General features: G+C 50.1%; 1 protein-coding gene across 1 annotated transcript; it reads left to right on the plus strand.

Annotated features, from left to right (window-relative positions):
• Positions 1-14: 14 nt before the first annotated feature.
• LOC117000087 (vitamin D3 hydroxylase-associated protein-like) lies at positions 15-13,670 on the plus strand. The gene is made up of 15 exons (XM_033067451.2): positions 15-2,840; positions 3,771-3,884; positions 4,204-4,347; positions 4,691-4,824; positions 5,096-5,302; positions 5,819-5,859; positions 6,425-6,549; positions 6,920-7,045; positions 7,751-7,848; positions 8,326-8,425; positions 8,979-9,022; positions 9,633-9,672; positions 11,734-11,842; positions 12,642-12,787; positions 13,046-13,670. The coding sequence occupies exons 1-15, from the start codon at positions 2,631-2,633 to the stop codon at positions 13,172-13,174; spliced, it is 1,767 nt and encodes a 588-aa protein (XP_032923342.1). The 5' UTR covers positions 15-2,630; the 3' UTR covers positions 13,175-13,670.
• Positions 13,671-14,694: the final 1,024 nt, after the last annotated feature.

A 14,694-nucleotide genomic window follows, 5' to 3' on the forward strand; every position in this document is an offset into this window, starting at 1 on the left:
CTTACAAAAGGGGAAACTGGGGCACGGTGACTGGTTCTGTCTGAGATGCTCAGACTAGATTACTGGAGCGCTGTGGGAACAGGGATTTTCCCTCTGTTCTCAGCTCCCTGAGGATGAAATCTGACATTTTCCCTAGCACAGAGCAGCGGTCAGAAGGGAAAGTTGAGCCTGCATGCAGACTCTGGCAAGCAGGGATGGAGCTGGCCCACTTCCCACAGCATAGAGCGGCTGGCACCGTGCACAGCAGGAAGGAGAAATCATGGAATTACAGAACAGTTTGGATTGGAAAGGCCCTTAGAGATACCTCCTTCCAATCCCCAGGTTGTTCAGAGCCCCACCCAACCAGCTCTTTAGCACTGCCAGGAATGAGGCATCCACAGCTTCTCTGGGCAACCTGTGCCAGGGCCTCACCACCACCAAGGAGAGAATTTCTTACCTCTTCTTTAAATCCACCCCCTTTCCGTTTGAAGCTTGTATTGAGTAGCATGCCAGGATCAGATGGACAGCAGACAGTCTGCCCTGCACATCTTCTCCTCCCATTTGGCCATGCCAGGTTTTCCAACAGGATTTTCCAGCCACTGGCAGCCACTGGCACTGGGATTGGCAGCACTGGCTGCTCCTGGCAGGTTTCCAAGGGTGTTTTGGAAAGGAATACCACAATGCAAAAGTGTTTTCCTAAAGCGGGAATGTCAAAAACAGATTGCAAAAAAGCTCTGGCAGGATTAATGTTTGGGTTTTTGATTTATTATTGTAGTTTAAACCGTGCAAAAGCATGGAGTCTTTTCACTCCGTGGGCCTGGGATAGTGTTGAGGAGAAAGCAGCCCCCAAGGACCCCCATTCTTTATCAGCAGGCTTTGAAAACAGGAAGGAGGGAGCTCCAGGCATCCCATGACTGAATGCTATGCAAAGCCAAGCCCTGAAGAGCCTGGGTGTGGTTACAGGTGCTTTCTTCCCACACAGAAAATGCTGGATGGGGTCATACATTTATTTTAGAATTCAAGCCTGGAGGACTTGTCCCAGGAAAAGTAGTGCCACGTGCAGCCCTGCTCCCAGAGCCAAGCACCACATCACTGTTAGTTTAACCACTCTCTCCCTGGCACAGAGATGTGCAGGGTGTGGGAGTCCAAACTATGGAAACTCCAGTGAACCTGAACCTGTAATTGTTCCTCACTGGAAGCCCTGAGCGAAGACCTCCAGCAAGCCATGCCCGTGCCCATGGGACAGTGCACCAGGCGGGGCTGGAGCTGCTGGGTGGCTCTGGGGACCTGAGGTGCCACTGGGGCCAGCTGCAGGCTGCTCCCAGCCCAGCCTGGGCAGCAAGAGGTTGGTGTGAGGCACAGCACTGAAGCACTAAAGGCTGGGATGGCACAATGAAGAGCAGCCAGTGGGGAGAGGTTGGTAACATCCACACTGAGCTGTTTGGCTCATTTTGCTGCTGTCCAAAGAGGGAGGATCCTCCTCAGTTTTCCAGTCAGCAGTTTCTCTGCAAGGTCTTGTGTTTTCCTCCAGCTTCCTCCCTCCTGCTGCCACAGGAATGACCCCATGGACATGTCTGTAACAGGCAAGAAGGTAACATGATACAGCAGCACGACCACTGCCTTCAGTCCCCAAGCAAGACCCCTCCACCAGAGAGCAAGGGTTACTCTGGACCACTGCTCTCCCCTTACAAGCTGTGCTACCCTGCTGGCTGGAGCAGAGCCAGTGTCTCTCCAGACTCAGGGGTGTTGCCTTTCCTCTTGGCAATGAGCTCTCAGACGCATCCCCTGTCCCTTCCCTGTCGACTTGCAGGTGCTTGAGAGCTGAGAGAAGCTTGATGTTTTTCAGCCTCGTTTACACACAGAGCAGTCCTGGGCAGGGGGAACACCTGTGACGAGGGGCAGCTGGTAAGACAACATGGGCCAGCTCCTTTGCATTCTGCTGGTTGGAGGATGGGTTAGAAACAGGAGAGCAGACTCTGGATCTATCAGAGGGGATTTCCCAGAAGTGCTTGCCCTCTAATTCAGGTTGCCAAAATGCTTTTCAAAGGGGCTTTTCTTAAAACTGATACAGAGCAGTCAGTCCTTGGAGGCACCTTCAGAGAGTTTCTTCCACGCTGCATTTCCAGAGTCACTGTTGCACGTTCATTCTCTTGGCTCTCCTGAGCTCCCATCTCTCCTCATGCACAGTTTCACTCCCTACATGAGGTTTCCCAGGACAAGCAGAACTGCATTTCCCCAGGCTCAGGGGGCTGTAGGTGATTCTGCGAGGGACAGGGACAATGGCTGAGCACTTCTTGTTAATGGGCTTAAGTGCCCATTAATTATTACACGGGGGCTAGCATCCAGCTCTGTGTGTAGCCAGGTACAGCCACTGTCTGGAGAGACAGCCCTGGGGACACCCCCACCTTGGGGAAACCCCCCAGGCTGAGCAAGCTGAGCTCACTGCTTTGCAGCCTGACCCACAGTGCTGCCCCAGCAGCCAGACCCTTTCAAAGTCCACGGTCTGCAAAGTCCATTCCTGCCCTCTGTTAAAGCTGCTCTGCTTCAGAGCTGATCCTGCACAGCAGGCGAGCACAGTCTGCATTCATCAGCACTCCAAGGAGTAGGTGGGAGAGCCAGGTGTCTGCAGCTGCACTTGAAATTCAGAAATCATGACCCAAGAGCGACTGTGGCAGGTCCTGGATCCATCCTGGGGAGACATCCGTGCCCTCTCAGCTCTGCTCTGCAGCTCAGCTGCAGCCGTGGTGCTCCTGAAATGGCTGGGAAGGGGGCAGGTCCAGCAGAGGATGGATGAGGCAAGGAGGTCTCGGCATCTGGCCCTGGAGAGAATGAAGAAGGCAGCTCAAAGGCTTAAGCAAGAGGTAAATGTGGGGTATGTGCAAGGAAGGGATTATAATTTGGATAACCAAAGACATGGGGGAGCTCTGATCAATCCCTCTGTGAACGGTGGCTGGGGCTCAGGCATGTTTTGTGAGGGTCATCACCCTCCATTGCCTCAAAAGGGCCTCCCACAGAAGACAGTGCAAATCAAGTATTTCTCAGTACAGACCCAGTGAGGAAATCCTGAGGATGAAAGAAAAATTGGAGCTTGGGACCTTGTCAGTCAGGTCACCCCAGACTTTCCATGCCCATTCTCCTCACCCAGCCCTACTGCCAAGCCTTTCCTCTCCCATCCCCTTTCCTCTGTCCCTCCATAAGGATCTGTCTGCCCCATCATCCTTAAAGTACAAGGGGGTCCCACATCCTTCCAACATCTGCACATCAGTGACCAAAAGTCATTTCCTCCTGCCCATGCCCAGGTAAAGAAGCACCTGGATTTTAGGTCAGGCCTTTGGAATTGTCTTAAACCCAGAAGAAATATCTCCTGCTATTATTTTCTTGGAAAGGATATTGTAAACAGCCCACACACCTTGTTTTTTTCTTTGTTAATGATACATTTTAGCTGGCTGAACTGGTATTCAGTGAGTTAGAGTTAGAAAGGGAGTGAAGGCCTGTAAAAGAGTAAACAGAGACAGGTCAAACCACACGTACAGGTTCGTGCAGCTCTCCAGTCAAGGTGCAGTTTTCTGCCTGTTTTGGTTTTGGTTTTATGAACTAAGACTCAGCAAATTCCCCATCTGTAAATTCCCTTCTCCAGCACACACAGTGCACTGTGGGAGGTCTGTGTATCTACAGGGCATGTATCCTAACATTTTCCACTCAAGCTGATTGCTGGGCAGATGTTAGAATTTGCAGCCTTAACAAACCTTTTCTTTTTCTTCCCTCTGTACCCAATTCTCCACCCTTTGCAGAACCCAGGCATCCAGACCTCACAGATCCTCTCACTGACAATGGTGGAGCTGGCAGAGAAGCTGAAGGAGGGGTCCCTGTCCCCAGAAAGTGTCCTCTACTCCTACATGGACAAAGTGAGTGATACCTCTAGCATGCCAGAGATGCTGCAGGGCTCTCCTACAGTGTGACTTTCAAATTAAAAATCAGCTCATTTGCTGGGAGAACCAATTACAATTTTTTGTACTGTGATGTCTGAAGGGTGGCTTACAGGCAAATAAGCAGGACAGAATCCAGGGCAGAAAAATATCTCAGAAAAAAACTTTTAAAGTTTATAGGTAATATCTTAGTAATGCTGAAGTTTTGAGAAGGTTGAAAATTCAGCTTGAAAATTCAATATATAATGTCTCCTTCCATCCATTCATGTGTCTTGCTGCTCTTCTCTGTTCTGGAGAGGCTTTGGAGGTGAATCAGGAGGTGAACTGTGTGACAGACTTCATTCATGGGTGTGAGGATCAGCTCCAGAAACTGAAGAAGCAAAAGGAGAAGGGGCTGCTCTGTGGCATTCCCATCAGCATCAAGGACCACATTAACTGCAAGGTACATCCCCAGCTCCTCTGCCTTTTACCTTGGGTCTGGGAACAGGCCAGGATGTCCCATCCTCGTCAGGACTGGCTAAGAGTTCCCTCAGATAAGGATGTTCTGGATCCAATATTGTGGGACCAGCAAACCTGCCTTTCACAGGATTAAAATTTTGGTTTCTGCAGAAACTTCTAACCTGTTCTGATCTGGTTTTCCCTGGGATAGTCAGGTCCTGTTCTGCCTCTGAGAAAAGTGAGGTGGGAACTTTGCCACAAGAGGCACCACGAATTAGGTCTGTTTTTGTCACAGCTCCAAACAGCATCTCTCCTGCACCTAAAGAGCTTTGTTTCCCATCCCCAAGGGCCACATCTCCTCTGCAGGGATGGTGAAGTTTCTGGGCCAAGTGAAGGAAGAAGACAGCGTCATTGTCCAGGTTCTAAAGCACCAGGGGGGGATCCCCTTTGTGAAAACCAACATCCCACAGACCATGATAAAGTAATGCCATGTTTGCCTTCATGGAAATACAGTGACATGTGCCTCTTGCTATCCAAGCTAATCATGCACGTTAATTGCCTCCTTACTTCAACCTAAAATTATTTCTCTTGCATTTGATGCCTCTTTCTTCTTAAATTCACTCTCAACAAATCTACTTCTTGCCAACTCTACCTTGATTCCACACCCATCCCTGCACGGTGCTCTATGCCCTGTATTTATGGTTTGCAGAGGCACAAGTTCCTCACTCACCTGCTGATCTTCCTCTCCCCAGCTACGACTGCAGCAACCCCATCTTTGGCCAGACACTGAACCCCCTCAACCCCCAGAAGAGCCCTGGGGGCTCCTCGGGCGGGGAGGGAGCTCTGATCGCAGGGGGAGGCTCCATCCTGGGCGTTGGCTCGGATGTGGCTGGCAGCATCCGCCTGCCCTCCAGCTTCTGCGGGCTCTGCGGCCTCAAACCCACGGCCAGCAGGCTCAGGTACGTCCCAGCCTCTGTCCTCTTCTTCCACGCACCCTGGAGGCTGCAAGCTGTCCCCCACACTGCATCCAACCTCATAGCAGTGCCCATGGTTTCCTCCAGGGTTAACTTAGCATTGAACTTGCTCTGTTAATGACACAAGATTACTTCAATCTGTATCACAACAAAGACTTATTCAATTTTTAGCACTGGCCAAGAAGCTGAAAGCAAATATTAGAGGATGATCTCCTTTTCAGATGTTTTCCAGCCCTTGTTTTGCTTGTAAGAGTTTTCTGTTTTCCAGAAGTGGTTTGCCCATAGATAAGGAATTAGTTGCAGCAGGAAAAGAGATGATAAGTACTGTCCCTATCAGCTTCCAGACCATGTAAGTCTTCTTCATAGCCTAGGAAGTGTGGAGTCTTTGCAGGAACTTCTGCCCTCCTAGATTTGGTTGAGGGCAAATGGGAAGTTTGCAACTCAGCATGGTGACCTGCCCTACAGCCTGCTGCTAATCTGCTTCTCCCATTATGTTCCCAGCAAACAGGGAGTCGTTTCTCCTCTCGTAGGAATGCAATCAGGTAAGTCCATGATCATATGTTACTACATCAAACCTCCTTACATCTCCTGCCTGCTTGCTCTGCTCCATGCCTCATGGCCAGCCAAAGCAGTGACCTATTAACACAGCCTCGTGTCATGACGTTTTTCACCATTTGTTCTGTTCTGTGTGGTGGCTGGTGTTGGCTGAACCTCAGCAGGATGAAATCAATGCCATGGTGGAATGGAATCAGGCAGTGCAGTGATGGAATGGAATCAGGCAGTGCAGTGTGCAGCAGGAGAGGGTGAGATGTGCATGCCAAAGGCTTGGGATGTCTCACTGGAGATGCTGACAGGAGACTCTGACAGCTTCAGCAGCTGCCAGGCAGCACTGGCAGGGAGGCTGCAGCCCTCTCTCCATGCAGGAGCATGGCTCAGCAGGTCATGAGGCTGCCTCTGCTCTGAGACTGACAGATCACTCCTGCTGGACCTCCTTGCTCATGACACTCATTCCCCTCCACTTCTTTTCCCTGACCTGAAACTCCCCTGGCAGTAGCTCTGTGACAGCACACCCAGCTGGCTGCAGTGACAGCCCCTTTGTGCTCACAGTGGCAGGGATGCTGGGGCCCATGGCCAGGGACGTGGACAGCCTGGCCCTGTGCATGAAGGCGCTGCTGTGCCAGGAGATGTTCCAGCTGGACCCCACCGTGGCCCCCATCCCCTTCAATGAGCAGGTAAGGCTCTGAGGCACTCCCACGTCTCCATCTGCCAACACAGGGTACAATCTCTGGAGATTCCTGTCTGGTTGCATGTCCAAGATAGCAAAGGACCCAGGGAAACACACATCCCTGTGGGCAGAGGACACCCAGCATGAGTGACCCCAAGAAGCAGCCCCACAGCAGGGCTGGCAGGCAGGAGGAGGTGTCATAGACCATACCCAGGACCACTGCTGCAGACCTGTGTTCTGCACAGCACTTTCACCACACCAGCCCTGTTCCAGCATTCCCCCAGCCCAGCAGACCTCAGCTGGTGCCTCCCTGAGCCCTGGGAATGGTCCAGCCTTGCTCTTTTCCTGGATGCAAGCCATGGCTCCTCTTCTCCCAGGTTTACACCAGCTCCAAGCCCCTTCGCATTGGGTATTATGAAGGAGATGGTTACTTCCAGCCCTTGCCCAGCATGAAAAGAGCTGTCCAGCTCACCAGAAAGCTCCTCCAGGATGCAGGGCATACGGTGGGTCCCATTCCTGTGGCTGCCTGGAGCTGCTACTCTGCTCCTAACAAAGTCTGGATAAATCATTTTCCATCTCCACTCTTGCTCCCCGTGAAAGAGGGAGGCAAATGCAACAGCTTGTTTTCTAAACTGGAGTGATCTTACATTTCTGGCCTAGCAGATGTGCTAATTATGTTCTGATATCTCCAAGTCATCCCAAGCATTGGTTTTGGGGTGCTTTTTGGTGTTCCCATAAATCAAACTCCAAACAGTTTCTGTGATCCCTCAGCTGTTAAACACAGCTCAGATTTCATAGTGGGTAAGGGGAAGGAGGCTGAAGCAGTTAACCCTCCAAGGACTTCTTCTAGTCTACATTTTTCTGTGGTTCCACCACAGATATGGTGGCTGCTCCAATGATGCAAAATAATTGAGAAAAAAATTAAAATTGGTGGTTAGAAGTCTCTAAGAATTTTTCTCTAAGAATGTAGAGGAATGGAGCCTGTGCCATGTCCCAATATGTATTAATGCTTTGGATAGAATTAATGGGAAAGGACAGCAGCCAGATGAAAATGATGCCTTGCTGTCCTAGAGCAGCAAAGGAGGGTGAAAGTTCCCTACCACTTCCCACTGACCTCTAGTGACCACTGGTGAGGCAGGGAGGCTCACAGAGGGCTCTGGGAGTCATTCACCTTTGCTGCCTCTTGGACAGGGATGGTTTTCTTGCAGCTTGTTCCCTTTGCCCCTCCAAAGATCGACTACATGGTGGATGAGCTGTTCACCAGAGGGATTTTCTCAGATGGGGCTGCCCACCTGCTGGACTGCTTGTGAGTAAAACCCCATTGCTGTGTGGGCTGTGAAACCTGCAATGGGAGGCCAGGGGCTGCATCCAGAGCATTTATATTGTGCATGAAAACAATAATGAGCAGTTTCTGGCAGGGTGACTTCAGCATGAGCAGCAGGCAGTTCCCACACACAGGTAACACGGGTGGTGCCCACCCAGCTGCTCTCTCACCTCAGCATGCCCAGGGCTGTGCGTGGACCCTCCACTGCAAAGCCTCCCAGAACTCCTATAGCCCTGATGACACAGGCAGTAAATTACTGATTTATCTGTCACTTTTGCAATGAACATTTATACCTCAGCATCTGTTGCTCAGTGTTTTCTATTGAAACAGGCAGATTTTGTCTTCTAGCAGCTCCCCTCCAGAACAAACCCTGCCTTGGGAGCAGCACTGTTGTTGCTCTTGCTCTGTGACTTGTCTGCAGGTGACTTGTCCTGACTGTTTCACTCTCTGCCCTTCCAGCAAAGGAGACATCGTGGATCCAAACCTGAAATCCCAGTACAAAACTTACAGGCTTCCTGCTCTGGTGAAAAGGATCTTGGCTATCATTTTGAAACCCATAGTAAGTGTGTAGATGTGTGTCACCTGTGTTGTAGGAGATCTGCAGGGTGGGGAGGTTTCCTTGTGCAGGGAGGTAAATTGCACCACCCAGGAATGCTTGGCTGCTTCATGTTAAGTGCCTGATGGGCTTCATAGTGAAACACATTTACTTATCAAACCCAAGCTGAACTTAGCAAGCGAGTCCGACAGCCTTTTGTGGGAGTTTTGTGTGGGAAGGTTGAAATATGATCCTTTCTCAGGAAACCTGTGAGCATACAGCTCTTCCAGCAATGAGCTCCAGGAGAATGGATATCACTAGCGAGAATCTAAACAGCATTCCCACATCCTGAAGATGCTCTTCAGGACTAGCAGTGTGGTCTAGAGCCTTATTTGTATGAGTTGTAGTGATTAAATCAGTAAATTATTGTGGGAGTAAGCCCTGACTGGAAGTGGCCTGTCCTTCAGAGCCACTTCTGCTAAGACAAGACAGATTCCCAAAATGCAGTCCCAGGGTAGCCAGCTATTCCAGCTGCATTGTTGTTGATTAATCTCAATTTTTCTCTTTCCTCTGTAAGTACCCACGAATTGCTCGGGATCTCAGCGCGCTCTGTGGAGTGGGGTAAGGCACGCTGAGGTAGCTCTGGAGAAAGGGGATGTGCTGGGCTGTGCCCTGCTTCATGCAGGGCTGTGCAAAGCCCTGCCTCGGGGCTGTGTGGCACAGGCTGAGCCAGGTGAGGGTGTGCTGCCTCTGCACCACCTGGGCTCAGCCCTGCCTTATCCAGGGCTTCTCAGCCACAGGCTGTTTTCAGATTTAAGGATGCTCAGAGTGACAGGGCTGGGGTGACTCCATGGAGATCAGCTCAGGGAGATAAGGGCTGTTTTCCCCATCGAGTGGTACCCAGAGCATCAGCTGCCAAGTTAATGCAGGGGTCTCTGCCTGCACATGCAGGTGGTGTGAGGTACCTGCACCTCCAAACGAGGCACAGACACACCAAACTGGTAGCAAATGAATTTAGAAGACTGATTTTTATCCAGGTCTTCTGGCATGCTTTAACAAAATCTGTTTTGATGTGCCTGTAAGCATGTGTCACCAGGGGATCAGCTGGGTGGTACCATTGCTTGTTCCCAGAAGGGTTGTGCAGTTTCTTAAAAATGGGATGTCTGTGCATTTTCTTAATTGTTTTCTGTTGCCACAGTCACAAAGCTCATTAATTCTGCTTCCTTTCCAGATCTGCCAAAAACCTCTGGGATCAGCATGGAGCAGTGGCGGTAATGTGACTTCTACTTTCTTTTTCTTACTATATAGAGAGGTCTCCAAAGTTTCTAAGCAGTTGCTTTGCACTCTGTGATGGACATGGGGTTGGAAATTATTCACCATACTTTGCCCTGCATTGTCTAAGAAAAACCAGCATGGGAACAGCCACTAAAGATGAGGCTTCACTTTGTCTTCTTTGTCTCTTGCTGTGAATTCTTCATTTCAGCTATTAGGTGTTATTGTTCTGAGCTAAGGCCATGCTTGAACTATCAAGAAGAGACAATAGAAGTCAAAAATGTTGTATATGAACCCTGTGACTTCCTTATTTGAACTCATTTGAAACCAGGAACCTCAGACAGGAAGCTTTTTCCTGGACAGCTGCATCCAGTGCTGCCACAAGCTGACCAGGTTCCTCTTTTAAACCAGCTGAGTTTTATGCTTCAGTTTGGTTTTATTGGCTGCCTCCTCTTGTCTCTGCTCTGCTCTGATGGTTGGAAACCTTCATGTTCATGAGCTCTTTACTCCCTTCCAGTTTATCCTTGTTTTATTTTTGTCCTTGTGTTTAAATAGCACCTCTCCTCTCCGGTATTTTCCGCTGCTCTGTCTATTTATAGAGAGTATCCTCTTTCACTGGTGTTTGGCAGTGCTGAAGGGGCTGTTTTGGTGTCCTCCCACAAGGCAGGATCTGTGTTCCCTAGGACACCCTCACAACCCTCCCTGAGGAGAAACATCCCCAGCCTGCACCACCAGCCTCTGTCAGTGCCACTCACTCCATGGATGTGCACTGTGGTCTGACAAATTATAGGGCAGAGGAAAATCTCCTAAAAAGCTGCCTGGTCACTGGTGGGAGTGTTTGAAATTAAATGAGCATGGAGTTTTTTAAGGTGAAAACAGATTGCTCTCCCACTCCTGAAGAAACCCCCACAGAAACCCAAACCCAACAAATAAACATAAAAACTCAAGACAGACAAACCAACAAAACACATACAAAAAAGAGCCACAATAAAAATAAAAAAAGGCAAAAAGAAAACACTTGAAAAGATTTGATGGCTTCAAAGATATTTCGAATTGTTGCAGCTCACTGAAACCATATTCACATGTTTTCATCTACTGCAAACAAGAGCTGATTCAAAACTTTTGGCTAGTGACCAGCTTTTGTCTCAGAAAAAAAAAAATCAGGTTAGCTGCATGACTGTATTTCCTGGAAACACATCTCATTTGTTGAATTTTCAGCAGGAAGGATCTCAGACTGCAGGTGGAAATTGAGGTCAGACTAGAAAATAGCCTCAAGGCCAGGCCTTTTGTGAGAGAGCTGGAAGACACTTGTACAGAAAACTTGCTGTGAAAGGGTTGTGCAGGACAGGGGCTGGGCCGTGGGACAGATGTGTCCCTGTAGCCAGAAAACGGCTGCAGAAACAACTGTGCTGTGGCTCCATCTGTGTGCACTTGCTGAGACAAAGTGGGACATCTCTTTGGGGATGGATTCATTCATTGCCTGGTGCTCAGCAAAGCTGTGGTAATCCACACTGCAAATCTGGATCTCTCTTGGAGCTGCAGTACAGTCCTGAAGCTGCACCTCCTGGGTTGTGGGAGTTGTCCTGGGGCTTGCCCAAATGTCTCTTGCTGCTGCCTTTCCTTATCTGTATCCTCATGAAAGAAGGTTTTGTGGAAGTATTTTATATTCATGTTTTTTTGATACTTCTACCAGAATAACCAAAGCTTTTAGGAAATGTGACTTTTTAGTCATCCAATCAACTGCTGTTGATCTCCATTCAATATAATTCTAATAAAAAAGGTCTTCATGGAAAGGATTGGGTTAACACTCAAATCAGTTCTGAAACACACACCTAGCATTAATGTCTAGGTCTGGGCAGCACATGGTATTCTGACAGGAAACCTAAAAGTGGAAGGACAAACTCCCTTGACCCTTTCAAAGCACAGCTCAGATTTTATCTTAATTTTTTTGTTGTTGTTGTATCCAGGAAAGCTGTCTCCCTCCTGTTCCTCTGTGTCAGCATTGATCTGCCACTGCTGTCCAACAGACACATCTGTCATCCTCTCTGCCTTTCCTCCAGGCTTACCGCTCTGAATTCCTCTCCAAGTGGAGGGAGCTGAGGCTGGATGTGATCCTCTGTCCTGCCCTGGGGCCAGCCTTCAACCATGGCTATGCTGGGAAGCTCTTTGGTAATGTCCTCATGTGCTGTCTGTGGGCAGAGCTGCAGCAGGATGCTTGGGTCCCCTGAGCATTCCCCAAACCCTGCACAGTGCTCGCTTTTCCCTCTGAAGGAAAGCAAAGGAGAGGCCTCTGGGTGGGTCTTCTCACACCCCTGCTTCACCTGAGCTGAGGAAGTTTGGGTAATTATGGGGCAGCAATTAGTGGTCCTTCTGTCCCAGGTGCTCATTGGTGAGTGTTCCCTGTTTTAATGCTGCACAGACCCCCAGAGCTGCTCCTGCAGCAGAGTGGCAGTGAGGACAGCTGTGGTCGACTTTGGTACAGGACCAGGCTCTTTTGGATGCAGCTGTCTCACATTTCCCAAGACTCTGCAAACAGCAGGAAGGCTCACTGCATGGGACTTGCAGAAAAAGGCTGTTTTTAACAGCTTCCAGCAAACAGTCAGGGTCCTCCATCCCTCCAGCAATGACCTTTTTGGATCCAAAATCCCCACGGTGATGTTACATAACTGGACATCAGGAATATCTTGAAAAGACAGCTGGATTTTTCCCCAGGGATAGATGCAGACTCTGAATTGGTCCCTCCCAGAGCACATCTAATCTCCACGTGGGTGACAGGTGAAGGCACAGGCCACTCTGCTCTCTGGCACTCAAAGCTCTCCATCAAAAGTCCCTTTGAGGCAGCACATTTTCAGGTCCTCCTCTGGACCAGCAACTCCAGTCTGCAAATCCTGCAACTCGGGTTGCCATCTGAAGGTCATTGCTGGCCCAGCACATTAAATTTTGCCATTCTGCATGCTCTGTGTTGCAGCTGCGACCTCCTACACCAATCTGTACAACGTGTTAAACTTCCCTGCTGGGGTGGTGCCGGTCAGCACGGTGACGGGAGCTGATGAAGAAGAACTGAAGCACTACCGAGGGCACTACGGAGACCCCTGGGACAAGAGGCTGAAGGAGGTCAGCAGGAAAGGAGCTCAGGTCTTAGCAAGCAGCAGAGTGACACCTCTGGGACATTGTCCCAAGGCTTGTCCACACCTCCACGTCTCCTAGTGAGAGTGGGAGCTGTTTAGGGGCGCAGTTTGCATCCAGTGGTGCAGCAGGGCTGGCGTTGGTCAGCCTGGCAGCTGTGCCCTCGCTTGGCTTCCTCTGCCCTCCCTTCCTGCAGTGTCCCGTGCCTGTCCTGTGCCCTGACTCAGCACTGTCCCTGCCCTGCAGGCTGTGTCAGGAGCCCTGGGGCTGCCCGTGGCCGTGCAGTGCGTGGCTCTGCCCTGGCAGGAGGAGCTGTGCCTGCGCTTCATGAAGGAGGTGGAGGCTCTTGCCCGTGGCACGAAGAGAAATGTGTGATTTCTGGGAGCCATCCTCTGGTGTGATGGCTTTTCGCTCCCTGCCCTTCACTCCAGCCGCCTTCCACCTGATATGAAGCAAAGTAGATAGTGAGTTGAAAACTCTGAATTAATGTTTTAATAAAGTGGCACTAAATTCTGTTTAGAAATGGTCAGCAAAATCTTGCCTCTGTCTAAATTGTCCTTCATTGTTCGAGTTAATCTGAGTCAAAAAGAAGAAAGAAAGGAGTTAATGCTGGACCAAAGGGATTATTTGCTGTATGGTGTAAGACCAATGAGCTTTTTATTGCAATTATGCTTCCAACAATGGGCAGGAGCAGATGTTTGTGGGAAAGTATAACCTGTTAAGTGGAGAATTCCCTCTCTAGCTGTGCCATTGTTTAGCCAAGAGACTTTCTGGCAAAGACTTGCAGTCAGCCCATGGGTTTAAATAGCTGCCAAGAGAGCTCTCCTCCATAAACTTGTCCCCTTCCTGAACTCATTTGCTGTCTAGATCTCCACACCATCCAGCAGTTTAGCTGTGCAGGGAGTACTGAAAAGCTTAAAGTTCTCTGTTTAACCATAAACTGAGAGAAATGTTAACTGGTCTGTCATCACTCCTGTTCCTCATTATTTTTTCCAGTTAAGCAAGGGAAAAGATGGGTGTTTATTGCCTACAAAGACTTCAGGGAAAACTGAGAAAGCATTTCTGTGGGTACACGTAGCATTCCACTGTTTGGTGCTTCCAACAACACTGTGACAATCTTGGTGTGCTGCTTCTTGACTCTTCACTCTCAAGGTGGAAGAAGAGGCTGGAGGACAAAGGGGGAGGGATGAAGGAGATGCTTTGAATAAGCGTGTGTTGAAATAAGGCACAATCATTAGCAATGATGATTAGGATTCAAATCATCCAAGCGTGCCGGGACAGAGGAGGGATGACACTGTCCTTGGCATTCATCTGCCTCCCTGGGGCTGTGCAGGGATGCTGCAGTCACCCAGCTGCCTGCTGTGGCCACCAGCGGGTCTGAGTCACACACAGGGAGTGTGACAGTCACACAGCCTGACTCACCACCCGTGCGGAGCCAGGAGCAGCTGCATGGCACACCCTGCTCACAGGAGATGCCCTGTCTGTGCAGGATTAGTTTTGGGCCACCAGCCATGGAGCCCTGCTCACAGGAGATGCCCTGTCTGTGCAGGATTGCTGCTGGGGCACCAGCCATGGAGCCCTGCTCACAGGAGATGCCCTGCCTGTGCAGGATTGCTGCTGGGGCACCAGCCATGGAGCCCTGCTCACAGGAGATGCCCTGTCTGTGCAGGATTGATTTTGGGCCACCAGCCATGGAGCCCTGCTCACAGGAGATGCCCTGCCTGTGCAGGATTGCTGCTGGGCCACCAGCCATGGAGCCCTGCTCACAGGAGATGCCCTGCCTGTGCAGGATTGCTGCTGGCAGCACCAGCCACAGAACCCCAGCCTGGGGGAGCCTGTGGAGTGACCATGACCCTCCCAGGCCAGGACCAAAGGGTCTTTAGCTGTCCTCTCAA

Source organism: Catharus ustulatus, chromosome 9 (assembly GCF_009819885.2).
Source record: "Catharus ustulatus isolate bCatUst1 chromosome 9, bCatUst1.pri.v2, whole genome shotgun sequence".
Lineage (NCBI taxonomy): Eukaryota > Metazoa > Chordata > Aves > Passeriformes > Turdidae > Catharus > Catharus ustulatus.